Here is a 13,578-nt window from a genome sequence, read left to right on the forward strand (position 1 = left end):
ACTACTTTGTCATGAATCACAAAAATAAATTTGAAATCTTTGTTTAGCCTTATTCTAGCGTTGAAGGCTTCCTGCAGTGTATATTTATGAGATGACAATGATTTAATATGATGATAGTTATTAATTCATTATTAATTTCAACTAAAGCTTTTTACTCGTGTTCAATTGCTTGGGTCGAGGAAACGTGATACCCTGCAACATCTGCACTAGCACTAACAGCCTAACACAACATGTAAACCAACTTAAACTTTACGACCTATGCAGATCACCACGTATCAGGTTTGAAGCACCAGTGAAGGTATGTCTTGTGTTCCAGTAAACATTAGTATTATGTGGCGTTTATACAAAAACTGAGCATTTATATGGGATACTCTCACAAATATTCACATGTATCTTTAGAGTGCGATGTGTCAAAGAAATCAGAAAATTATGTACACAGTTAAAGTGTTATCACAGTTTTGTTGCATGTAGTCGAAATCTAACTGAATCATTAGATTAATTTAAGTCCAAAGGACAATTGCGCCTGCAATATTGGGACAGTTACCCTTTTTATACACAACTGGTCTTCAAAACAAGGAAGATATCGGATAATTTCAATTATATCACAAGGGCATAGAGAATGCCAAAGACGAACATAGCATGTTGTCTTAGACTCATAGAGAGAAAGAGGTTGTAGTTGTGTTACACCTCGCCCACTCCCCAGTTCCTCACGTCTGACGAGCGAATGATAAGAGAATTCTCCAACCGTGTCAGCTTGCCAATACCTGACTGGCCTTGCCCACCAGTTACAGGAAACTACCCCTACGCTCCTGGCAAATCACTTAGCTTTTCTAACGGTCGAATAATTACTGTTTGAAAGGCCAAAAATTGCTCTTGTACAAACGTAATGTTGAAGTAACTTCCACCTCACTGTCGTCAGAGTGCTTTTCCTTCTGTTGTTGTTGGTGTCAGTGTTCGGACTGGATTGATGCGGCCCAGCAACCTCTTCATTCCCGAGTAGTACATGCAACAAAAGTCGGCAGTAATTATTTTCTGGATGTGTTATAACCTCTGTCTTCTTCTACAGTCATTCACTCTCAATTCACTCTAACCATGGAAGTCATTCTCTTAACTCATGTTCTGTCATCCTGCCCCTCTTCTTGTCAGTGTATTCCGAATCTTCCTTTCTTCGCTGAGTCTGCGGTGCACCTTCTCATTTCCCATCCTAGTAGTTTCATTTATTTTTTAACAACCTTCTGTAGCACCACATCAGAGAAGTTTCAGTTTAGTCGTTTTCCTGTTTTCCTACAGTCCATGATGCGACACAATGAGATGTTCCAATCGTACATTTCCAGACATTTCTTCTTCAAAATGAGGTTTTTGTTTGATACTAATAGATTTGGTCAGGAATTCTCTGTTTGTCTGAGGTAGTTTGCTTCTTTTTTGTACACCTTGTTTAGTTCGTCATACGTTATAGTGCTCCCAAGGTAGGAGAATTTCTTAACTTCGTTTACTTCTTGATCCTCAAGTCTGGTGTTACGTTTTTTGCTAATCTCAAATCTGCTACTCCTCATTATTTTCGTCTTCTGTTTACTATCAATCCATACTCAGTACTCATGAGACTTTTAATTCCATTCAACACGTCCTGTAATTCTACCGCACTTGCATTCAGTATAACAATATAATCAGCGAATCTTAACACTGACATCCTTTCACCCTGAGTTTTAGCTCCACTTCTGAACTTTTCTTTGATTCCTATCACTGCCTGTTCGATGTATGGATTAAACAGTGGCGGCAACAGACAGCATCCTTGTCTTACAAGCTTTCACACTAACATTTAGTTCTTGATCTCCCATTCTTATCGTTCATCTTGGCGCACATATAGTATTTTACTCCTATTTGCTATTGATTACTCTTTTTTTCAAATTGGCAAACATCTTGCAACATTCCGCACCGTCAACAAATAGTTTCTCTAGGTCCATAAAATCAATGGAAGTGTCTTGATTTTTCTTAAGTTATGTTTCCGTTATCAAGCGGAGCTTCAGAACTCTCTCTGGAAACTGTACCTTTCCTAAAGCCAGTTCCTTAATATTGTTTTCTGTTCTTCTGTATGTTATTCTTATCAGTAACTTTAATGCACGTTCTGTTAAACTGATTGTGTGATAGTTCTCGCACACGCCTGACCATGCAATTCTCGGGATTGTGTGGCCGATATTTTTCCGAAAGTTTGATGCTGTGTCTCCAGTTCGTAGGCTGCACAAACCAGCTTCTATAATCGTTTGACTGTCACCTGCTTCACAAAAAAAAAAAAAAAAAAATTATGTAAATTTATTTTTTCGAGCTGATATTTATAACTTTATGTCTACATCGTGCATGTCGGGGTAAGACAATGGCGTAAATGATTCTCTTGCCTCTCTTGTATTGCGAGTTTACAGTTAATATCACAGGATAAGAAATTAGTATCTTCTTAAGTCCAAGGTATTTACTGTACGATTGTTGAATACATGTTTCAGCATTTAACTCTTGTAAAATTATTCCTTGAGGACGCTCTCGTCAACGTACAGCGTTCTTCCCTTTACCAATCGTCGAGACCTCAGTACTTACATGCCTAACACAGATGACAGACAGTACTCGTCAGAGCACTAGCTCCTTGTATCTGCACAAGCCTCTTATCATCACTTCTTCACTTCGACAATCAAGGATAATGTAGATCATGTTCCGACTTCGTAAGTAGCTACCGCTTTAATTTGTCTAATGATGCTTCTCTCCACGCTGCGTTATCTATTTCTAGTTCCGTCCAATCTTTCGTCATCAAGTCTCCTGTTTCTTGGTTGTTCGAAATAATTTCGCCAACTGACTTTGATTCCACGGTCATCGCTCCGACCTTCGTCTTGTGAACAATGTCTGTTTCTTGCATCAAGTCCCCAGCTCGTCGTCTCCCAGTCGCGTTCTTGCTTCCCGAACACGTGGTCTCGGATTCGACTCCCGGCGGGGTCAGGGATTTCCACCAGCCTCGAGATGAATGGGTATTTGTGTTGTCCTCATCATTTCATCATTGATGAAAGTCGTGCGATTGGACTGAGTAAAGGCTGGGAATTTGTACGGGTGCTGATAACCGCGCAGTTGAGCCCCCACAAACCAAACAACATCATCATCTTGCATCAACTTGTGAATCTTTTGACTGTAACAAATTCTGTAGTTTTGCCTTCTTTTTATATTTCTCATTGTGAACTGTTCGCATGTTCTCACTTTCCACTCTTTCGTAGTTGTGATCAACGTTTTTGACGTATACAGTTATATAAACTGTTAATTTTATCTTAGCAGAGGTGTTTCTTGGCGTAATCATATCTTTAAACTGCAATATCTTCATCATGCATCTTTATTCTACATATACATCTACATGAATGCTCTGCAATTCACACTCAAGTACCTGGTACACCGTTCATCAAACAATTTTCACACTATTTCTCTACTGCTCCACCCTCTAACAGCGCGCGAGAGAAACGAACATAATTATCATTCAGTGAGAGCTCTGATTTCTATTATTTAATTATAATGATCATTTCTTCCTATGTAGGTGGGTAAAAAAAATATTTTCGCATTTTGGAGGAAAATATTGGGTATTGAAATTTTGTGACAAAGTTTTCGCCCCAACGAAAACCCCTTTGTTTTAATGATTGTCATCCGCACTCGCATATTATATTCGTGACGCTCTCTTCCTTATTTCACCATAGTAAAAAACAGCTGTCATTCTTTGAAATTCTTAGGTGTTCTCCAGCAGTCCAGTCTGTCAAAGATCCCATACTGGACGGAAATACACTTGCAGAGGACGGACAGGCGTTGTGAAGGCAGTCTCCTTAGTAGAGCTGTCGCATCTTCTAAGTGTTGTGCTAATAAAACGCAGTCTTTGGTTTGCCTTCCACACAACATTGTCTATTAAATCGATTCAATTTAAGTTGTTCCCAACTGTCGTTCCTAGTTATCTGGTTGAACTGAAAGCCTTCAGATTTGTGTGATTTATTGTGTAACCGAAATGTAGCAGATTCCGTTTAGTACTCAGTGTATGATCTCATGTTTTTCATTATTAAGGGTCAATTTCCATTTTTCGCGCCATATAGATGTCTTGCCTAAATCCATCCTTTGATAACATTTTAGACTTTTCTTCCTTGTCAAATATTTCCCCTAATACTTGAATTTTCTGATATGGGTAACCTTACCAACGCAGTTTGTTTTTCCAGTACTGTCTGTCGTTGTAGATAACTTCATCACCTCCGTCTTTGCCCTACTAATATTGAGACCAACCAACAATGCATCCCCCTCAACTCCCTGACCATTTCTTCTGTATCTCATTTATTTTTAGCTGTTACTAGTACATCATATGTGTAAACTATTTACTGCTTCCACTCAGTAGCAATCCTTGAAACTATTTTTGTCTATCTACCTCCTTAATATGTTTCTACAAAACTAGTTAAAATTATCATTCTTGGCAGTCGAATTACCTGTAATGCGTCTGTGGCTCTTCTCCTGAAACTAACTTTCACCTTAGTACGCTTCGTACGTATTTCCTCGTCGCCTTGGTTGTATTTTCACTACGTACAGTAGAATGTGTAAGTTTTGTCGTTGCATGTTATCCGCTGCGAAGAGGTATTAATCACAACACTGGAGTTTTTGCGTATTACTAGTTTAATCGTTAAAACCTTGAACTCAAGAGAATTTTAGCTTTTTACTACTTATGTTAACGTTCAAATTCGGTTTTTCTATTTATTCGTAACTAAAAAGCATTCTTTTATATCATATTAAGGTTAAGACTTCAGCCTTCGAAAGACTTTGTGCACTGATTAATAAATCTGATATGTATAGACTGCCTACTGCCGAAGGCTGAAAGGACTTCACTTCGTGAATGCATCCAAGATTATGGATTCAGCCATGAAAATTGTTAAGATGGCGCTGTCTGAGAAGTTGCAAAAGAGGGTAAGTCATATATATACATATTTGTTTTCTACTTCTGCTTAATATAAGGGAATGTCTTTGGATCAATCCATAGAAATTCTAACAATTTACATTCGTGCTGCGCACAGATTTTTCTCTATGTTTAGCCTCATGACTCACACGCAGCACTGAAAGTTACAATATTTCATTTTACAATATACGATACACAGAGTTGTATTAAGCTACCGTGTCCAAGTAAATAACTACGCAATACGACTGCGTGAAAGCTACGTCGTTTTATCGATACTTATGTTTACAAATTATTTCCAAATAGTGTCAGTCTAGGAAATCTCGTAAGCTTAACAAATTAATGATAACAACACACATTCAGATACAATCCCAACAGTCGGTAGAGAGACCGATAACTAGAAAACAAAAAAATCCAGATAAATTACCGCACTGGCGCAGGATCTGAGACACTGAAATGTTTACTTATCCAGAAACATTCCTAGCAGAAAAGTATCACACCTATCAGGAAAATTAAAGTCGAGTGAAGAACATTTTTAAATTTCGTAATTTCCCGGCGCCGTTTCACATCTTTATATAATATGACTATTTTCGATCGCCCTGGGTCATATTCAGATCTGAAGATAAAGTAAAGCTGAATATGTATTAGCGATTATTTGACAAAATGTAGCCAAACATTGTACATAGTTCTTTAATCTATCTATGTAGTTGCATCAGCAACCCGAAACGTCTGTATCGGAAGTACACACCAGGATACTGTTTTACGCCCAACTGTGGTCCACGTTTTAAGTCGGTAACTGATAGAATGACGGGACAGGGGCAAAAGTGCAAAGTGGGAGGGGAGAAAACGTGGGAGATGGGGATTGGGGGAGGGGTAGAAACTCAGGAAGGGGGAGTGGGAGGGATGGGGAAGGACGTCATGACGAATTTACAATTTGTAAAACACTCAAGTTACTAGGATAAAAGAAGGACGACTTAGACTGAAATTGTAATGAGTAAAACAGTTGAGAGCTGTCCTTAAAATATTAATAGTTTAGAACAATGGATGTGTAAACTGTAAAACGTAACTAGTAAAATCATAAATTTACAATCACGTGAAGTAACTTAAATTCAACTTTCTTAATGTAATAAAAGTGTAAAATATAAGAAGCATGAAAATATAAAATGTCAATTAAGTATGACCCTCACACCCTCTTTCCTATAATTTGTGTTGCTTTTCACAGTTTCACTTTCAAACTTTTGTAATACATTTTATAATTCTATAATCTTTATCGTGGTCACCACACAGCTGACGTATTTAGATGATTGATGGGGTCTTTTTTATTAATAATTATATTTTTATACTGGCCTGAAAAACTGTATCACCCAATGTTATTCCCATAAAAGGTGTCAGAACTATCTGCAACAGCAAATGGTTCAAATGGCTCTGAGCACTATGGGACTTAACATCTGAGGTCATCAGTCCCCTAGAACTTTGAACTACTTAAACCTAACTAACCTAGGGACATCACACACATCCATGCCCGAGGCAGGATTCGAACCTGCGACCGTAGCGGTCGGGCGGTTCCAGACTGTAGTGCCTAGAAGCGCTCGGCCGGCTACAACAGCAAATGAAACGTAACAAACATCATACCTATAGTTAGCTAACAAAGCGTAAGGTAGTCATTGAGTAGTGAATCCGGCTGCACATGGAATACCTGAAGAATTTCGTGGAGTCCATTACTCAGCGAACTGCTACCGTTATGAAGACTTGATGCTGTTATAGACAGTGTTAGATGCTTGGAATGATTTCTGTTGCGAATTCGTAGTCCCGGTTTGTGTATATGTTGGGTTTTCGATAGCAGACTGAAAAGGAACGAGTTAGCACGTAAATATCATTGATGACACTTAATTAGCACTGATGGCAGCTAATGACATCTACCGGATACTTTCAGGTCGAATTTGTTGTGCATATTAGGAGTGTGACGTACTAGGGAAGTCTTGTTTTTGTAATAAATCATTGGACTTCTAACTGATCTACGCCAGGGGACTGATCACGTCAGAAGTTAAGTCCCATAGTGCTCAGAGCCATTTGAACCATTTGAACTAACATACACATAGAATATTAGGTTTACCAGGCTCTTGTAGAGTAATGTCACATATTTTACTATTGACGGGATATGAGAAACAACATCCGCTTTGATTAGTTTCCGCAATAAATCCTTAAAATGATATCACAAAACGTCTTAAGTGGATAATTTATTGCTGCTACTAATGTGTTATTCAGGACACTGTCATTATTTTCGTATCTTTTTTCAATAGTATATATTCGTGTTCATTCATTTCAATTTCAAGAGATGTTCGAGTATTCAGGTGGTTCATGGCTGTGTGGCAATGTCTCAGTGGTATACTAGAAAGTTTTTGGACTGTTTTATGCCATACTGCGTGTTTGTTGCAGGTGTTCGTGCACCTTCCAGGATCGACATCTCTGTTCGATCATGTGCAGCGTGACTGCTTACCAGACGAGCTGGGAGGCACTGCTGGACCTGTTGACAAACTAGCTTGTAAGCAACTCCTCTAACTGTTCAGCAAATTCGTCAGCGACTGCCTAACAACTGTATTTAAAAACCACCTGCTGCTTACTTTAGTTATTTCAGCTAATCCTGAAATAGTTTCAGATTACGAAACACAGTACATAAGGGTTTTGGATTTCTTATGCAACAAAATATTCCCTGCCCTGGTCTCTAATACCCCATATAATACATGTAAAAGTACAGGAGGCATTATTTTTATTTTTGCACAACGCAGAAAGTATCATTTTACCCAGCACTCCTCACAGAACATCTACAGCATAGTTGCTGCGGATGGTGTGACACCTCCTTCTCCTAAAATTTTGGCGCGAAATTAATTAAATGTGGTTGAATACCAAGCGGTATGTTCAATAATAATTTAATTCTTACAGTTTGTCTCAGGCGGACAACTGAAATAAAAGGACTTAAATGAGAATCCCTTGGAAAAATTTTAGTTACTAGTAAAAATGCATAATGGAGGCCCTAGATTTAGAATCTGATTGAATTAAAAAACGTGTATCTCCGCTACGGGCGCCTCTAGTAAAACAACTGAAACAAAACGATAAAGCGAAGGTCAAAAATTTGTCTCAGCTTTACACAGTGATTTAAAAAATGCACACTACCTACCGACATTAAATACTGACACTACCGTACGAATTTCACTCTACCTTTTATCAATGAACTAAAAGCCGAATATATTTTTTCAGTTATCGCAATACTGCAGGCACTGTCCCTCGTAGACATAGCTGCGTAGCAGTCTTCAAAACACATTAATGTCAACTGCAAAAGTCCTCGCACAATGAGGAACCAGTCAGTCCAGAACGAAAGCAATTCAGCGATGAGTATTACAACTTATTTTCGTTCCTTTTTCTGTGGTAAAGGCGCGTCGTACTCCCCGCGCTTCTTAGGTCACGGCTCGGCGACTCCATTGCATTGTTATCCGTTTCCCCCGACGAGAAGCTGAGTGGCTGCCGAGACACGAACTGATGTTTTTTCAACGTTATTAGCGAAAGGAGTCTTCCCTCTACCATCATTCAGAACAGTTTCGCAAACATTAGCAAAGTTTTAAGAGTGAAATTAATGTTTTAGCGGAGAATAAAAAAAACGTTTGTAGCTGTACTTTTACAGTTGTATTAGGTCAACGAGGCTATTTCCAAATTCGATATCACACGTCTTCGTTGCACTTCAGTTCAGCATCTACTCGAAGACTCCAAAAGGCAAAATACATATAACTATTCAAGAACAATTACTTCAGCCCTCTGTTGTACAGCCGCATGATTGTTAGTTTGTATACGTCTGTATTTCTTGGTCTAGATCACAGAGAAGATTGAAGAACGACTGCGCTCCTTTACGAGCCACAAAAGCCTAGTAAAGAAATGTGAACTGAGAAACGCTGCTTGAAACAAGTATAAAGGTCAGCTTAAAGGTAATGCTTACGCAAATACAGCTCTACCACATATAGGCACTACATTTGGTATAAATCGTGTGCAAAGAACTTTTATTTATCTATTTAATGTCTTACGTCAGGTCAAGATTTCACTCATGCAGTACCTTTCTTCCACATACTTGCTTAACAAATAACAATTACGGTATGACAAGCAGTATTAGATGATTTGAATGTTATAGTGGTAATGGAAGTAATTACACTGAGGAGCCAAAGGAACTGGTACAAGCTGTCTAATGTCGTGTGTGGCCTCCGCGAGCACGCAGAAGAGCGGCAACACAAGGTGGCATGGACTCGACTTAAGTCTGAGGTAGTGCTGGAGGAAACTGACTCCATGAATGCTGCAGGGTTGCCCATAAGTCCGTAAGAGTACGAGGGGTAGAGACCTCTTCTGGACATCACGTTGCAAGGCATCCCAGATATGCTCAGTAATATTCATGGCTATGAAGTTCGGTGGCCAGCGGAAGTGTTTAGTCCTAGAGACACTCTGTAGCAATTTTGGACACGTGGGGCGTCGCATTGTCCTGTTAAATGGTTGAAATGGCTCTGAGCACTACGGGACTGAACATCTGAGGTCACCAGTCCCCTAGACTTAGAGCTATTTGAACCTAACTAACCTAAGGACATCACACCCATCCATGACCGAGGCAGGATTCGAAGCTGCGACCGTAGCAGCCGCGTGGTTCCAAACTGAAGCGTCTAGAAACGCTCGGTCACAGCGGCTGGCTTGTCCCGTCAGATTAGCCGAAGTTCGTCAGAATGCGCAGTGCACGTGAATGGACGCAGGTGATCATACAGGATGCTTACTTACGTGTCACCTATCAGAATCATTTCTAGAAGTATCAGTCGTCCAATATCACTTTAACAGCACACGCCCCACACTATTACAGAGTCTGCACCAGCTTGAACAGTCACCTTCTTACATGCAGAGCTCATGGATTCATGAGGGTGCCTCCATACCCGTATAAGTGCATCCTCTCGATACAATTTGAAACGAGACTCGTCCGACGAGGCAACATGTTTCCAGTCACCAACAGTGCAATGTCGATGTTGATGGGCTGAGGCGAGGCGTAAAGCTTTGTTTTGTGCAGTACTCAATGGTACACGAGTGGGCCGTCGGCTCCGAAAGCCCATACCGATGATGTTTCGGTGAATGGTTCGCACGCTGACAGTTGCTGATGGCCCAGCATTGAAATCTGCAACGTTGTCACGTTGAACGATTCTCGTCAGTCGTCGTTGGTTCCGTTTTGTAGGATCTTTCTCCGGCGCAGCGATGTCAGAGTTTTGATGTTTTACCTCATTCCTGATATTCACGGTACACTCCTGTAATGGACTTACAGAGAAAACCTAACTTCGTCCCTACCTGGGAGATTCTGTGTCCCATCACTCGTGCGCCGACTATAACACCACGTTCAAAATCACTTAAATCTTGATAAGCTTCATTGTAGCAGTAGTAACCGATCTAACAACTGTGCCAGACACTTTTTGTTTTACATACTCGTTGCCGACAGCACGCCGTCTTGTGCCTGTATAAATATCTCTTATTTAAATACACAAGCCTATACCAGTTTCTTTGGCGCTTTAATGTAATACTGTCTATGGACATAAAGTTGCTACTGGCAGTACTTGTCCTGCTGCTGCGTCAAATAACGATAATAGTCATAATAATAATAATAATAATTATTATTATTATTATTACAGAGACAGATAAATAAAGGATTTATGGGTGTACAATATAGATGTTTTCTGATACAGCCAGTTCTGGGGAACGGAAAATTTATGCGGGCTGCGCCAGCTAAGAATACTGGAAATGGGAAAGATCTGGGTGGAAAGAAAAATGTACAAGGGAATATACAACTAACGAATAGATTGCGTTGTTAGATAGACTTAAAAAATTCACATTGTTTATGTAGCACAAAGCACGGAAGTAACTTAAAAATGTTTTGCAGAGATTAGCCAGCACAGTGATAGTTAAGGACTGATAGTGGCAGCTACTTAAGTCCCGAGTAGTTGTGTACGTTCGAAAACTAAACTATTGTCCCTATTACAGACCAGCTTATTACTGGAGCCAACCGTGAGTGGCTGCTGGAGAAGGACAAGTACATGTCAGACGAGAGCAGACGCCCCGCCGAGAACCGCTACGCCGACAACATCTACGGCATTGCAGGCTCATTTAAAAAATTGTCCGTGGACTGACACAACTCTTCTGTTATAGACAGAGACGAAAGTTTTGTACACATGTATATATTGTACAGTTTATTCAGTAGATATTAAAATAAAAATTAAAATAAATGGTTTTCTAACAAATCTTGTAATTCTAGTTTTATTGTTTATTGCTTTACTCACACTTAGATCTCATTTATACACTCCTGGAAATTGATATAAGAACACCGTGAATTCATTGTCCCAGGAAGGGGAAACTTTATTGACACATTCCTGGCGTCAGATACATCACATGATCACACTGACAGAACCACAGGCACATAGACATAGGCAACAGAGCATGCACAATGTCGGCACTAGTACAGTGTATATCCAACTTCCGCAGCAATGCAGGCTGCTATTCTCCCATGGAGACGATCGTAGAGATGCTGGATGTAGTCCTGTGGAACGGCTTGCCATGCCATTTCCACCTGGCGCCTCAGTTGGACCAGCGTTCGTGCTGGACGTGCAGACCGCGTGAGACGACGCTTCATCCAGTCCCAAACATGCTCAATGGGGGACAGATCCGGAGATCTTGCTGGCCAGGGTAGTTGACTTACACCTTCTAGAGCACGTTGGGTGGCACAGGATACATGCGGACGTGCATTGTCCTGTTGGAACAGCAAGTTCCCTTGCCGGTCTAGGAATGGTAGAACGATGGGTTCGATGACGGTTTGGATGTACCGTGCACTATTCAGTGTCCCCTCGACGATCACCAGTGGTGTACGGCCAGTGTAGGAGATCGCTCCCCACACCATGATGCCGGGTGCTGGCCCTGTGTGCCTCGGTCGTATGCAGTCCTGATTGTGGCGCTCACCTGCACGGCGCCAAACACGCATACGACCATCATTGGCACCAAGGCAGAAGCGACTCTCATCGCTGAAGACGACACGTCTCCATTCGTCCCTCCATTCACGCCTGTCGCGACACCACTGGAGGCGGGCTGCACGATGTTGGGGCGTGAGCGGAAGACGGCCTAACGGTGTGCGGGACCGTAGCCCAGCTTCATGGAGACGGTTGCGAATGGTCCTCGCCGATACCCCAGGAGCAACAATGTCCCTAATTTGCTGGGAAGTGGCGGTGCGGTCCCCTACGGCACTTCGTAGGATCCTACGGTCTTGGCGTGCATCCGTGTGTCGCTGCGGTCCGGTCCCAGTTCGACGGGCACGTGCACCTTCCGCCGACCACTGGCGACAACATCGATGTACTGTGGAGACCTCACGCCCCACGTGTTGAGCAATTCGGCGGTACGTCCACCCGGCCTCCCGCATGCCCACTATACGCCCTCGCTCAAAGTCCGTCAACTGCACATACGGTTCACGTCCACGCTGTCGCGGCATGCTACCGGTGTTAAAGACTGCGATGGAGCTCCGTATGCCACGGCAAACTAGCTGACACTGACGGCGGCGGTGCACAAATGCTGCTCAGCTAGCGCCATTCGACGGCCAACACCGCGGTTCCTGGTGTGTCCGCTGTGCCGTGCGTGTGATCATTGCTTGTACAGCCCTCTCGCAGTGTCCGGAGCAAGTATGGTGTGTCTGACACACCGGTGTCAATGTGTTCTTTTTTCCATTTCCAGGAGTGTATAACGAAATAGCATAAGCAACTCGACACGGCTACGACAGCTACGTCATTCAAGACCACGACAGGTGTTCAGTACAGCTCCCTTTTGGAGATTCCAATAGGCACAGTGACGATGTCATAGGCCCCATAGGCCCTTCCCGGTGCGTTTTGACAAAATGATAGAATTAGATATTATCACACGTGCGATATTTGCAGACTTCTGTTTATGTGTAGGTTTTATTATACAAATTAACAATACAAGATAATGTACAAGCCACGTAGAAAGTTCAATGAATGCTCACAGAAAATAAAAAAACATGGGAGCAAATGAAATGCGTTTATTGGCCTTCAAAGTAATCAGCATTTGTTACAACACTCTTCTTCTGGAGACTGTCAGTTATTGCTTCTTGCAGAGTCACCAGAAGCCCCATGGCATGCAACGTCCACAAAGGTTCCTGATCAATAGTGCCTACACTGTCTTTGCTTACCTTCAGCTGATCTGCAGTAATTCTCTCAAATATAGCTACCAATCATCCGACTCAACTATCCGCCACAAACGTGTCATTGCAAAACGGAGGGCAAATTGGAGCAACACTTTAACATGAAGTTTTGCTTCAAATCTGGGGAAACAGCGACGCAGGGGGTATGCAACGTTAGTACAAGGGTGTGGTGTTGAAACAGTAGTAAAATATATATGTTTATGTGTTTAAAGGCTTTGGAGGTTAATAAAGACGATTATTCTCAACAAACAGTAAGCACATACACTTGCTTGAACGGAACCAACCTGTTTCGGCAATTTTATAAAGTTCTTCCTTGGTGGAGCGTAAGGTCCGCTTGGAAGTGTCATCTCCCATATACAGCTACACCTACGGTTACAACTGTAAG

The 13,578-nt window shown here is 41.5% G+C and overlaps 1 protein-coding gene across 1 annotated transcript in view; it reads left to right on the top strand.

The window, feature by feature from the left end:
- LOC124796050 (clavesin-1-like) overlaps nucleotides 1-11,124 on the top strand; it is a 48,366-nt gene extending 37,242 nt beyond the window's left edge. The window contains exons 6-8 of the mRNA XM_047260136.1: nucleotides 4,840-4,950; nucleotides 7,373-7,478; nucleotides 10,979-11,124. Coding sequence (XP_047116092.1) covers nucleotides 4,840-4,950; nucleotides 7,373-7,478; nucleotides 10,979-11,124 — 363 coding nt within the window. The remainder of the gene's footprint in view (nucleotides 1-4,839; nucleotides 4,951-7,372; nucleotides 7,479-10,978) is intronic.
- The last annotated feature ends 2,454 nt before the right edge of the window (nucleotides 11,125-13,578 follow it).

Source organism: Schistocerca piceifrons, chromosome 4 (assembly GCF_021461385.2).
Source record: "Schistocerca piceifrons isolate TAMUIC-IGC-003096 chromosome 4, iqSchPice1.1, whole genome shotgun sequence".
Classification (NCBI taxonomy): domain Eukaryota; kingdom Metazoa; phylum Arthropoda; class Insecta; order Orthoptera; family Acrididae; genus Schistocerca; species Schistocerca piceifrons.